Source organism: Porites lutea, chromosome 6 (assembly GCF_958299795.1).
Source record: "Porites lutea chromosome 6, jaPorLute2.1, whole genome shotgun sequence".
Classification (NCBI taxonomy): Eukaryota; Metazoa; Cnidaria; class Anthozoa; order Scleractinia; family Poritidae; genus Porites; species Porites lutea.
The window spans coordinates 4,004,696-4,017,500 of record NC_133206.1 but is presented as its reverse complement, the minus strand read 5'-3'; the positions used below and the strand labels follow the sequence as shown (position 1 = coordinate 4,017,500).

General features: G+C 38.1%; 2 protein-coding genes across 2 annotated transcripts in view; one reads left to right on the top strand and one right to left on the bottom strand.

The window, feature by feature from the left end:
- LOC140941669 (uncharacterized) overlaps nucleotides 1-4,379 on the top strand; it is a 13,693-nt gene extending 9,314 nt beyond the window's left edge. The window contains exons 4-6 of the mRNA XM_073390688.1: nucleotides 805-902; nucleotides 1,075-1,497; nucleotides 3,494-4,379. Coding sequence (XP_073246789.1) covers nucleotides 805-902; nucleotides 1,075-1,497; nucleotides 3,494-3,787 — 815 coding nt within the window. The 3' untranslated portion in view covers nucleotides 3,788-4,379. The remainder of the gene's footprint in view (nucleotides 1-804; nucleotides 903-1,074; nucleotides 1,498-3,493) is intronic.
- A 248-nt stretch (nucleotides 4,380-4,627) lies between these two features.
- LOC140941667 (ankyrin repeat and SAM domain-containing protein 3-like) lies at nucleotides 4,628-11,350 on the bottom strand. Its single transcript, XM_073390685.1, has 2 exons — nucleotides 10,790-11,350; nucleotides 4,628-9,006 (listed from the first exon to the last, which is right to left on the bottom strand). The coding sequence occupies exons 1-2, from the start codon at nucleotides 11,287-11,289 to the stop codon at nucleotides 7,770-7,772; spliced, it is 1,737 nt and encodes a 578-aa protein (XP_073246786.1). The 5' UTR covers nucleotides 11,290-11,350; the 3' UTR covers nucleotides 4,628-7,769.
- Nucleotides 11,351-12,805: the final 1,455 nt, after the last annotated feature.

Below are 12,805 nucleotides of genomic sequence, written 5' to 3'. Positions count from 1 at the left end.
CTGGGATACAAGTAGGTCTGTTCTGATAACCAAAACTTTTTTTCCCTATTAACTCAATGTGTGACTTAATTTACATGGTGTAGAAATTCAAAAGCAAGAGACAATATCTCCAGCAATCTCACTTATAATGGTGTGTCTGTATACCTGCCAACTCTCACGCCTGCGGGTTGAAAACTTCGATCTCATGCCGGCTCACGCTTGCGGGCCAATTTCTCATGCCTGATTGAAAAATGTGAGTTGTGGCCGTCTTGCTTGACACAGTTTCCAAAAATATGTTAACTCAGACCCATGTAAGGAACGAAAACCATGTGTAAAATGAATAAATGACAATACCTTTCTCGTGGTCTCTGATTTTGTGGAAAAGCGTTTTCTCGATAACTTCACCTTCGGCAGACTTCAGACCTCTTCGGAAGACTTTGGACTTCTTTGGACGACTTCAAACTTCTTCGGGAATCTTCGGAAATGATCGTGTCGTCTTCAAAAATCCCAGCACTCCCAGGAAAAAAATCTCACGCTTATATCTCAGAAAAAGTTGGCAGGTATATGTCTGTTGTAGTTGAATTTTATCCTAATGCTTAGTTTAAAATTTTTTGGGTTTGTAAAATAGTGTATGCATGTCGTCTATTTGAAAGAAAAGAAAGTATAATTATTTAAACCTAGAGTAAAACTGAGTCACAACATATCCTACATGATAACAGTGATCATCGACAAGTCCTTTTCCCTTTAGTTTTGCCACAACCTATTTCTGCTTTGCTCTTTACATTGTATTTTATTCCTCATGTTTCTTTAAATTTTTTTCCACAGGTTTGAAATTTAAATTTAGTGAGTTGCGACTGGTGCACTGGGCTACCTTTCCGGTGTTTTTTGGCCAAGTAACTAGTGCTTATGAAGGAATAGGAACTGTAAGTGCAATATCAGTCTCTTTAAATTTGTAATAAATTATTTATGGTTCATCAGGTATTGACACTGAAATGCCTGTTCAATTGAAATGACCTGGAACAAAATGACATTATAACTTTATTAACCCCTAAACATCATTATTATTTCTAATAGTTCATTTTTCTTATTGCACAGATAATTTCCATAGAAACAAGCATGGCAGAAAACAGGCACAGATTTCCCTTGTATCTTCATTTTGCAATTGGAGGCTTGTCTATGATTTTAGCATTTTTTGGTTTGCTTGGATACGCTGTTTATGGTGAAGCAGTGGAACAGATTGTGACAGAAAGCTTTCCACAAGGAGTATTAATACTCATAGTGCGATGTTTGTTATGTTTTGCAATTCTTTTGACATACCCGCTCCAGATCTTTCCAGTAATTGAGATTGTTGAAGGCTGGTTGTTTAAACCTGAACAGAATGTAAGCACAGAGGGCAGTGTGAATGCAGATTCAAACTCAACTGTTAATAATGTTGCAATGTCACAAGGAGGGATGATAGGTTCAGCAAGTGAGTGTTCCATGTTGCTGGCACCAGAAATACCCAAACAGAAGAGTAGGGTAAGCTAAATTATAATACTGTTTAAATTATTGTGACTTGTGGCTTGAGGTAGGCTCGATTTCCGCCTTCTCCCGGGTCCGGTCTTTGATCCTCCCCAAAGAGAGACGGCTGGACACGTGACCTGTTGATCTTGTCTGTGACGTAATTGGAAAATTGATAATTTAGGCGTCTCCAATTTTCTTATTTATTTGGCTCAAAATTGCATCAAGCGCTCCCTTGCCTGCCCAAATAACTTTCAAAATAGTTTTTCGGCTCATTTCCATACATTGTGAAAAATATTCTCAGTACATTTCTATACACTCCGACATGTAGTTAATTTTCTTTGATCTTCGAATGTTGGATTTCGTCTTCTGTGGGTCCGAACTGACTGATTCTCGGAAGTGGATTAAATTAAATGGAAAAGTTTCTGATTTACCAGACAGAATTTCCAGCGTATTGAATGTTCCTCTGTCAAATATAAACGTGGACGGTTACATCTGTAACGAACACAGTTATCAAGACCTAAAGCGCCTTGAAAAGACACTTGAAGATGCAAAATCTCTCCAACAACAATCATTAAAAGAAAATTTCACAACAAACAATCGAAGAAAACGTTGTGTTCCTTCGGATTTTAGAATTTCGCAAAAAATGTCTCCGCACCATCGAAATCGCTCCGCCCTCCGATGGAACAAGAAAGGACTTTCGGTTTTGATGTGATAATTTCTGCGACAATCTTTGCCAGACGAAAATCTCCAGGTGGTAACATGATTGGCTTAAACCAACAAAGGAAATCGCACGCGTCCAGGCGCTCTTTCGGGGGGGGGGGGGGGATGAGTGCGGGCTCATTTTCCCGAACAACGCCTGGTAATCGAGTCTAGGCTTGAGGAAGATAAATTATTTTGTAACTTGTCATGACTGTGGGATAAAACCCAAGTACTTAGTTCCAGGTAGTGATCAAAACCACTGCCTCTTAGGATCCTGGTAGAGAATAATTCTTCAATAGCAGTCTCCTTCCTCATTTTTAGTTTCATCAGATTAAAAACTTTCAGTTAAATCTGGTTTTGAAATATGGTATGTTCCAAAGCTCTTCCACAATGTGACATTAAAATAGCTGCAGAGAAAGCTGTCACAAGGGAATAAAATGGTGGGGTTAGTTAGTGTATCAGATCTCAGTTGATGGGTAATTTATTTTCATAGCAAAACTCTTAGACATTACTCTGGTAGTCTTTAGTTGCCATATTGTTTTCCCTTGGTGAAGAGATCAAGACAACAAATACAACAACTTTATTGCACATCAAACAGACTACATGGAATAAAAATAGACTAAAAAGGGAAAAGGGAATACTGTAAAATTCTGAAAATATGCCTCTCCATGTAGAAGCCCCTCCAAATGCAAAAAACCCTCCGTTAAATTACCCCTCCAAATATAAGACCCCCCCCCCCCCCCACAGGGGAAATTGCCCTCAAATACAAGGTAAAACAAAATAAAACGGTAACTTTCCTGCCAACTATAAGGCTAGCCCAATTGATTTTGAAACGCATAATTTCCCTCCATAGATAAGCCCCTCTGAGTATAGGCCCTGCGGCTTATTTTCAGAATTTTACAGTACTTAAGCAACTTCAGTCAGCTTAAACCAATCAAGGGGAGGGGAGAAGTGGAGAAGATAATAACACAAGAAAACAAAAAATTAATTAACTTATTAGTTACATTTATTTTGAAGAAATACTTCTTCTGAATATCTCAGTCGTGTATATATATAAGAAACTGCTCAGACCTGAATCTTGAAGGGACTGTTTAATCTTACTGTATCTTAATCAGATTCTTGACTTCATTATTTTAAGGAATGGTTTTGATTTTGATTTACATACATGTTAATCTTGGAGTGAAAAATGTACTGTATTGACATGAGCTTCCTTCATGCAGTGCTGTTTGGTAAATTCAAATAAAATTGACTGTTATTTTGTTATCATCATCTTTTAAACCTATTTAAAAAGTTATCTTTTGACTCTTTGCAGCTTCGGCAATGGAAAAAGAACCTACTTCGCACTTTTCTTGTGTTGTCTACTGCTGGCATTGCTATTGCTCTGAAAGATGACTTTGCATATGTCAGTGCTATTGTTGGTTCCATGGGAAGTTCAACTCTTGGTTTCATTCTACCTTGTGCATTTCACATGATAATCTGCAGAGACGTAATCACAACACGGACTAAAGTTAAGGACTGCTTATTTATTGCATTTGGTGTCATTGGTGGACTTGTTGGTATTGCAGTTACAATACAGCAGATCGTCGAGCAGTTTTCAAAGACATAAAAATAATAATATTATAAAATAGTGTATTTATAGTGTTTTGGATGTTCTTGTTCTTCACAATACATGGAAACAAAGAAACCAAGAAGATCAGTGAGATCGTAGAAACACAAGCAGGTGGCTGTCTGTGCATAAACGAGAAGGAAGATTTGATTTGTGCAGTTGCTGCTTTGATATTCCATTACACAGACTTCACGCCCTTGGGTGCAGAGTTGGAATTAAAATATAATGTACTTTTACTGGGTTTTTAAAATCAATTTGCAGGAATCTTATCTGTGAAATTATTGGGGGAGAAATGAAAAAATTAGATGGAATGTATTAATTCTGGAAAAAAAAAACAGGAATAGCTCTCATGGAATAGGTCTTTACATTTTATGAGGATGATTTTTATTAATAAATTGATCCTTGGTTTTAAGTTGAATACAAAGTGCCTTAAATTTTCCATGAGTATATTCTTATAGTCATTCACGAATAGTTAAAAAATCTACAGTGCATTGTGATTTTGTCTATCAACTGATTATCATCTTTTAATAATAACTGACAACAGGTTTCAAACCCTTGAGTTAAAAATAAAGATCTACACATTTACTGTTAAGTTATGAAAGTATTACTCCCTGCTTGCAAAGAAAGTAGAGTCCAGTAACCCCTGGCTAGTGGATTGTTATCAGGCTAGTGAGGTTTTTTTTGAGGAATTCAAATAAAATTTACAGAAAAACTGTGAAATCAATTGGGGCTAGTTGAAATGGCGTTTGCGACATGTCAAAGGGACAAATCACTACCTGTGTAATGGTGAATTTCTGTGAAAAACCTTGACAACAGAATTTTCTCACTGCAACAAGTCGCAAAAAATTATATCAGATTGAATTTGTTTGACCTGTTGCGGCAAAAAAAATTTTCTGCTGTTCTGTTTTTCGCAAAAATTATCGAGTACACAGGAAATGATTTGTCACCACAGCATGTTGCTTCAACTTGTTGCCCATCACCATGACATGTTAAAAATATTGAAGCAATGTTTATTTGCTGTAATAAGGGCTAGTTAAAACTACAACAAATGTTGCCTAGTGCATTCAGACCTTAGGGTATTAGAACTGCGTATATAGACTAAAATGATAAGGCTTATAAAATAAGTTTTAAAATGACCCACATTACCGAAAAAAAATAAGAAAATATAAATCTTTAATTCTGTCAAAAAAGCTATAAAAAAGATAAAAAATTATCATTTATTACAAAGATGAAATACTTGGTAATACTATGCAATGAGAAAACTGCTAATCGGTAATCGGGTAAAAAAACTGTGTGATTTTAAATTGGATTAAGTTGAACTTGTGATGATTGACAACTGCTCAAAACCACAGGCTTCCCTTGCTTCCACACTAACAGTACTCTTCCTACAAATCACAGGGGAAAGTGAATTCCAGACTTCTTTCAAACAGTTAAGTTGCAGTTTATCCCCCCGGGGTTACTTCCTATGATGGCTTATATGGGGAGGCTCCACCTGAAAAGGGTACTTTTTTAGGCTTCAAGTTACTATACGAGAGGGTAAGGATTTCACTGGTTGAAGTAGATGAAAAGGGTAGGGAAATCTACCGTTTTGGTCTATTTAAGTCCCCAAAACGGCTACAGGGTTCGTACAAAAAATTGCAACCATTTTTAAAGGACTTTTCAAGGACCATCCACCAGGAACATAATTTCACAAATTGTTCAAAAATGCTCATTCCCAGTCCACTTCTCTACATTTTTCAGTACACTTGTCTTCAGTCAATAGTTGATTATATTTGCATAAAACGAAGAATGCCTTATGTAAATCACCTTTAAGTTAAGTTTTCTGAGCTATGATTGTCTTGGACAACCAAAAAACATTTAACAAACACTTTTCAGGTTACTACATTCAAAGTTGAAGAAAATTCAAGGACTTTTCAAGAACTTGCACAGAAATGTAAGGACTTTTCAAGGAATTACCCTAAAAATTTCAAGGACTTTTCAAGATTGTGCAAATCCAGGGCTAACAGACACATAATAAATATTTTCATGGCTGCGAAAGAGAAATAACTCCCTTGGTATTGATTTATTCAAATTCAAAAGATGGTGAACTTACAGCAGTTTTATAAGAATTCGTATCCTTATATAGTCTGATATTATTGCTTTTTATATTGTAGATTTCAATTTTTTTTGTAGTATATTGTAGTTTTTCATTTTTATATTGTAGTTTTTAACAGGTGAAGAGCCACTAGGTGGATACACTGTTAATAAACCATTATTATTATTATTATTATTATTATTATTATTATAAAAGGGATGCAGTGTTTTAAAGTATGTGCTTGATAGTGGTACCTCGGGACAGAGCCTCCCTGTTTAAAACTTTGTTGAGTAATGCCCCCCCCCCCCTCCTTACAGGGCTGTTATTAAGAGGCGGGGGCCGGGGATTTCCCCTGGCTACTATGAACGTCTTCCCCGGCTACTTTCAAAGGAAAATAAAAGAAAAATAGAACCGAAAGAAATTCCTAGCTGTTTGATTCCCCGCCTACTTGTTGTATTTACCTGGAGACTTGAAATCTTAGTGACAACCCTGCCCTAGGAATTTACTTCTAGAATTCCTTAACCATGATGTCACAATTATATATAAAGTAACTAGTGATAATAGAAAAGAAGAAAAAAAGACATGTTCTACATATCACATCTTGCACAAACATTCTGCACGCGTCAGGTTGCAGTTAGCTAAGTCCTATTGTGTTATTCCAGAAAAAATCCACACCCTAACAATGCAAGGCAAGCTGGGAAATGTCACAGGAGGCTAAAGTCGTTTTGTAACTCTGGGTGTTGAAAAAAAACATGCCTTCCATTGGGGGAATTTTTTTCTGGAATAACCCAGTTTAGAACACTTTTGCAGTAAACTTAAGCTATAGAGCGTTTTCACTCACATGACGGACCAGCAGCTATGCAATTGGAACAACAGGAAACAGGAATGGTTTGGGACACCAACATGGCCGCCATTTCTTTGTTTTAGGACACCAATATGGCAGACGTGAGGTCATGTGAAAAGGCTCCTTAAGTGATGTGTTATGATAACGTGAATGAGGTCTCAATTGATTGACTGCTTAAGTGAGGAGCCACAGGTTTTTAGTGCGAGTCCATGGTTTGTCCGTAAACAAGAAACATACTAGGCTTAGATACTAAGATTCTGCAATAACTGTATAATTATTACCGGGTATATGTCTAATGTGGCAAAGATAAAAAATATTATTTTGCAATAATACTGACTGGCTCTAACTCCCTGGCTAATTCCAACCTGGCTAATGCCAACTAGCACTGACCAAATTTGGAAGTTGCAAGTAGTATACCATTGATTTGATGGTATATTTGATTGGAAATGAGGTTGCTCATTGGTACATTTGATTGGAACAATTAAGGCTGCATGTGCAATAGACTATCAATTAACCTCATTTTCAGACATGGCTGCCTAGCTACAGCTGTTTATTCATGAGTGAACTAGAAAAATGGTGTTCATGGCTATATGAAGACAAAATAGCTGAATTCTTAAAACATATTGCTCAATGGATAATATCTACTTTTTGACGAGTATCTGCACGAAAGATCATCTGTTTGTATCCTGAAACCGTGCCAAGAAATAGGCCAAAATTTAAAAGAAAATCCATGAGCAGGTAAGCTTGTTAGGAAATATTTTGAATCGCCTTTGCTTCGGTAAATGACAGTCTTCGAGATCTGCACAATTCTTCACATCATAAGAAAGCCTCATTCTATAAAATATTTATGTTCCTTTAAAGAAAAAACTCATAGCAATCAACATCCCATGTTTGTTTTCACAGGGGGAATGACTTTGTGTTCTCAGATAAATCAAGGGCAACTTTGATCTTTCAGGCTTTAAGGGCTTAGCCTTTCATAATCTGATTACAATAAGATAGTTTTACAATGATCCTTCTTGTCCTCAGAGTAACTTTGAAGGGACATGGACCACCTAAGAGCTAAGTTAGGAACTTGAACTCCCCGAAGATTCAAAGGAATTCTCATATTGCGTGCTCTCATTCTCGATTAATATACTGTTAGTTTCAGTGGTCCCTTGGTGCACAAAAATTCCCAAATTTATGATGCAGGTCTGTAGTTTATCATGCACTTCTTTAACCTGGCCTTCTTGTAAGTTCAAGTACTTTGTCAAGTCTTGACTTAAAGCCTGCAATGTTTCTAATTCACCTTTCACATGTTTCCAATCTTCTTGTTGCTTGTGAACTCTGTTGAAGATCTCCTGTCGTTTTGCCTTCTCCTCTAAAAGACATCCTTCCACAAAAAGACGCAGCTCATTCTCTTGAGTCAGCTGAGCTTGAAGCTGCTGAACTTGAGGTTTTGTCTCATGAAGCTGCACTTCTGCTTGATGAAGCTGTGATTTTGTTTTCTTGGTCTCCTTGTTATAAGTAGAAGTGTGGCTGTTTTCTTTCCAACGAGAAAGTGCTGTTGATATTTTCCTTCTGGGACCAAACAAAGTAATCCCAACTTCCTTTAGATCATTTTCCGTAAAATTGAGCAATGTATTAAAATCCACATCCTGTTTTTCAAATGTTGGGAGGTACTGTGTTAATTTTAGGTCTTCAAGAAATCTACTAATAGTTGGTACGGTATTGCCATGATTCTGTGCATTTTTATCACCTTGACTGTTCATTTTTGGTAATTGCTCGTGCAAACTGGCACTTCGAATTGTTGCACCAAACTTACTAAAGAAATGCTCCTCTAGACTACTCACAGGGCCTTCAGGTGACTTTGAGACAGAGAGATTGCATGGACTTCCTGTAACATTTGCATGATGCTGCTGTCTTCCTGGCAAGGGAGGAATGTTCATCGGTCCCTTACGCTGGTTGTTTATTATCTCTTCAAAAGCCTTTGGGCCATCGAGGATCCCACTCATTGGAATGTTATTCTTTGCTTGGTGCCAATAACCACCTTCCTCATCAAGACCGTTACCATAAAGATCAGTGTCATCTGGTGAAAGACCAGGTTCACTTCGAAGCAAATGATTTTGCTGCTGGTGTTGCTGTAAATCGATTCTATTAACAACTGCCATGTTTCCATGACGAAGAGCTAAAGACCGTGCATCCTCGCCACTTTTTGTCCTAGCTCTCACCAGTTTCACATTAGATCTAAGAAGCACTTCAAATATACTTTCATGGCCTTCTTTAGCAGCAGCCAAAAGTGGAGTTAGGCCCATTTTATATTCTCTACATTAATGAACAAAAGAAAAGGACATAAAAGGCATTAAAATAAAATCAATGCAGTTTGAGATGACGAGGAGTTAGTCTTATAAATGCTGTCTAGATTCATTCTATAAGATCAGATTTTTGTTGCTGCCACTGGTTTCCCCATGAAATGACATCTGAGAAACAAGTGCAGAAATTCCATTCTAATAAGTCATGTGTCACTACAAAGATCTGGGTAGTGGTTAAACTCAGGCGCGAATCCACACCGGTTTCCACCATTTTACACAAATTGGTCAGATTTTTCATAAACAAATATACTTTAAATAAAAAATATTTTCCAAGTTGAAATCTGGCCAATATCCTGTCTGAATGACTCACAAACCCAGGAGAGGGGACTTCAGGGAGTTTAAATGCAAAAAATTTCCTGATGGTCCATGCTCTCTGGTCCCCCTGGAGGCTAGGAAATTGGTCAGTACTTATCCTAGATCCACACTTGCTTCTGATTGGTCATGCAGTAAGGAAAACTGCCTCAGAAAATCAAAAGCACTACCCAGATCTGGGTAGTAACACGGATTGCTGGTCGTTTCAATACAACGCATTTTGACACAAGTTGATTAAGTTAAGATGTAAATAGTTTCACACTCTTGGCTTAAAGAATGAAGAATAGTCACCCCAAATGTTTTCCTTTTTCATGTGCAAACTGCACTTGAAGTGATCAAAATTTTTGTGTTATTTTAGTGCTTGAGGTCGTATTGAAACGACTTGTGTTGAAATGGTCTCTTTCCATAACATGTCAATTGTATCGAATTTCTGCGCAAACCTATAGTGGTGTCGTGAAATGTTGGCTGTTTTCTCAGGCTACCTTTAGACTTGGTGCTGTTTCTTTCAATTTTGACTTGATTGTTGAAAATGTGTTTCTTCATGGAAGGGCTTATTCTGGGGTGAACACAAATTAACAATCACTCATTGCCAGTTGATTCATATTGCTTGCCTCAAAGCAAATTTAAAAATGTGAATGTGTGGGCATTTGTTTTGAACTACAGATTGAAAATTGTGTCACAGGGCAAATAAGAAAGAGCACAATGTCAAAGGATATCTGTTGGCAGTGGTAAAAATTTGAGTTTTCATATGTTGGAAATGATCCCCAACCATTGCAGAAATCTTAACATGTGTGGTGACTAGAAATACTCCTGGTTTTCTGATGTACAGTATCCTGACAATCTGGACTGTACATGAATTTCAGTTTTCATTAGTTGGCAAAATCTAGGATGGAAAGGAAATGGTGACAATATTTTAATCCATCTTGGATTTGCCAACAAATAAAAACTAGGGTTATTATACCCAATGAGAAGGGGTTAATTCCAAAAATGCACATCTCCATTAGCCAATTACTAGGTAGTATATAGCCTTTGATAATTACACTTTGTTGGGGTAGTTGAAATTAATTTTGTAACTGGTTATTAAAGTATACAAAACAGTAATGGCTTTCATTACTTTTAGGGGCCATCGCTTTATAAAGGAAAAAACTGAATGCACGAGCAAAATGACGAATGAAAACCATCGTCGGAGTCGGAAGTAGAAGCAGAAGGATAAAAAAAGCATAATGCATGTTGCCACGTTTTGTGACTGGTTTAGCTCTTCTGCTTGCGAATCCGACGACCCAGTTCTCACTTGATCGTAAACAATGGAGTCGTAGGCGGAATCAGAAGAATCAGAGCGCTGTTTTTACTTAAGATCGTAAATTTCTACGCTTCTGATTACGACTCCCACTCCGTCGCTGGTGAAAAGCAACCTTTAGTTGTACCTCAACTCTGTATTAGCACCAGCATCTAGCAACGTCTTCACGACTTCCAAATGCCCATGAAACGTGGCGTAAAGAAGACTCGTCCAACCTCTGTTGTCCTGAGCATCGATCTTGGCGCCATTTTGTAGCAAAAAATACACAACAGGTTCATTGCCGCAGCTCGATGCCAACATCAAAGGGGTCGCACCATTTTTCTTTGTGCGAGAATTGACGTTAACAGAGTTATCGAGCAAGAGATTGACTATATTAACATGTCCAACATAAGCAGCGTACATAAGAGGAGTCCAGCCACTAAAATTGTGTTTATCGAGATCAGCGATCTCCACTCCATCCGCTAGATGCTGCTGAACGCAACTATATTGGCCAATAGCACAAGCTGTGTAAAGGTCCATTTTGACATCTTCATCTTCATTCCATAACTTACTGCAGTCGTTTACGTCTGCGAACGAAAAGCTAGATGATCGATTTTTCTGCTCATGATTGTTAAGCGGTAGTTCCATTTGTGTTTGGACAAGAACTGAAAGGAGCTTGAGTCTGTAAATTTTTCTGAGACTACTCTGTCGTTCTGTCGTCCTCTGTCGTTTGTCCTGACTCGTTCCAGGGTTCAAGTTCTTCCTACTCGTTCCCCGAGAGCCTCCCCGAGAGGCGAGTATTTGGAAGAAAACCCGGGGAACAAGGGAAACCGACTGGGTTCAGACGGGAGGGACGTCCAAACAAATGGGACCCATGAAATAGTTCACTGAAGTTCGAAAATAAGAAAAATTCTCAGAAATTTGCTTCCGTTTGCTCCCATAAATGTAGCCTGCATGAACAGGCGCTTTATGAGCCAAGCGAGGCGAACGCGGCATTTTGCGAGAAGCGCGAAACGAGTGCGAAGCGCGAGACGAGGGGAGGAGAAAAATAAAGTGTGTGTTGATGGGTATGTGACGCTGGTCTCTCAGAGCCCCAACCCCAATATAGTGGCCAGTTATAGACCCCATCTTAGTCCCTTTTTGATAAATATGTAATTTTCGCGATCCCAACTTAGTCACTTTCTATTTTTATGAATTGACCCATTTGTTAGATTGACCGAAAGAACAGATGAAGAACACTTTACTTTTCATCTGCAGTACAAACATTCTGGTACGTTTGCTAACCGTAAATATGAAGAACTCGTCGGGATTCGTCCGATTTTGCTTAAAAATCCCGAATCCCGATCAATATGCGATCGGGATAGGAAAAATCGATCACGATTTTGACATCTGTTGTTAAATTTTCAAATGAGTTCTTTACCATACCATGAATGACACCAAACATGACAGAGCCAATACTTAACTGAAATTGATATCCAGAAAACTTTCAAAAACGGCAAGAAATATAAAATAAACTCGGGTACTTCTACAAGAAGTCACGCAAATAAAAATAAGCATAAAAATGACAATCGATTTAGAGAACATTTTAGTCAGAATTTGTCCTCTCAGAAAATTAGAAATGGCGTTTCAGAGCATCAAGATTTCAAAATTGACTGGGGAAGCATGCCCCAAACCCCCAAATGGCTCGCCTCTTCAGCGCTCATCTGATTCGTCGGTGATAAAAAACCTCGATTTTATATACTTAAAAAGTTGGACAGTCTTTCTGTGTTAACATGATACTGTAAAAAAAAAACCTCGATTACATATTATACTCTACGTTCGACTCCTCTAAACGAGAAATAGCTAAAAAGACGGTAAATATCTAAATTAATAATTCGGAAGGGTCTAGCACTATTTTTTTTTTCAGGCGCCCCCAGCCACTGACCCGGTAGTGCAATGGTCAGTGCAACGGCCAGACGACATCACGATACTTAACAGAGCTGGAGTGCAAGGGATTTGTCGAGCAACGCCTGAAGGAGGGTACACCAGTACGCCAAAATCGCCCAGGAATTGAACCTGGCCCCCCGCAAAAGTTCCCCGCTCAACGGGGCACCTGAGCAGTCGGGCGTGCTAGGACTGCTATAAGGTAACGAGTCCCACAATGCAGAGAACTGCATACTATATG

Bases quoted from the DNA above. Each gene is read 5' to 3' on its own strand.
- LOC140941667 (XM_073390685.1), bottom strand. From the start codon at position 11,289: ATGGAACTACCGCTTAACAATCATGAGCAGAAAAATCGATCATCTAGC. The intron at 9,007-10,789 runs GTACAACTAAAG...TCATTAATGTAG, and splicing joins GGTGCTAATACAGAGTTGAG to AGAATATAAAATGGGCCTAA.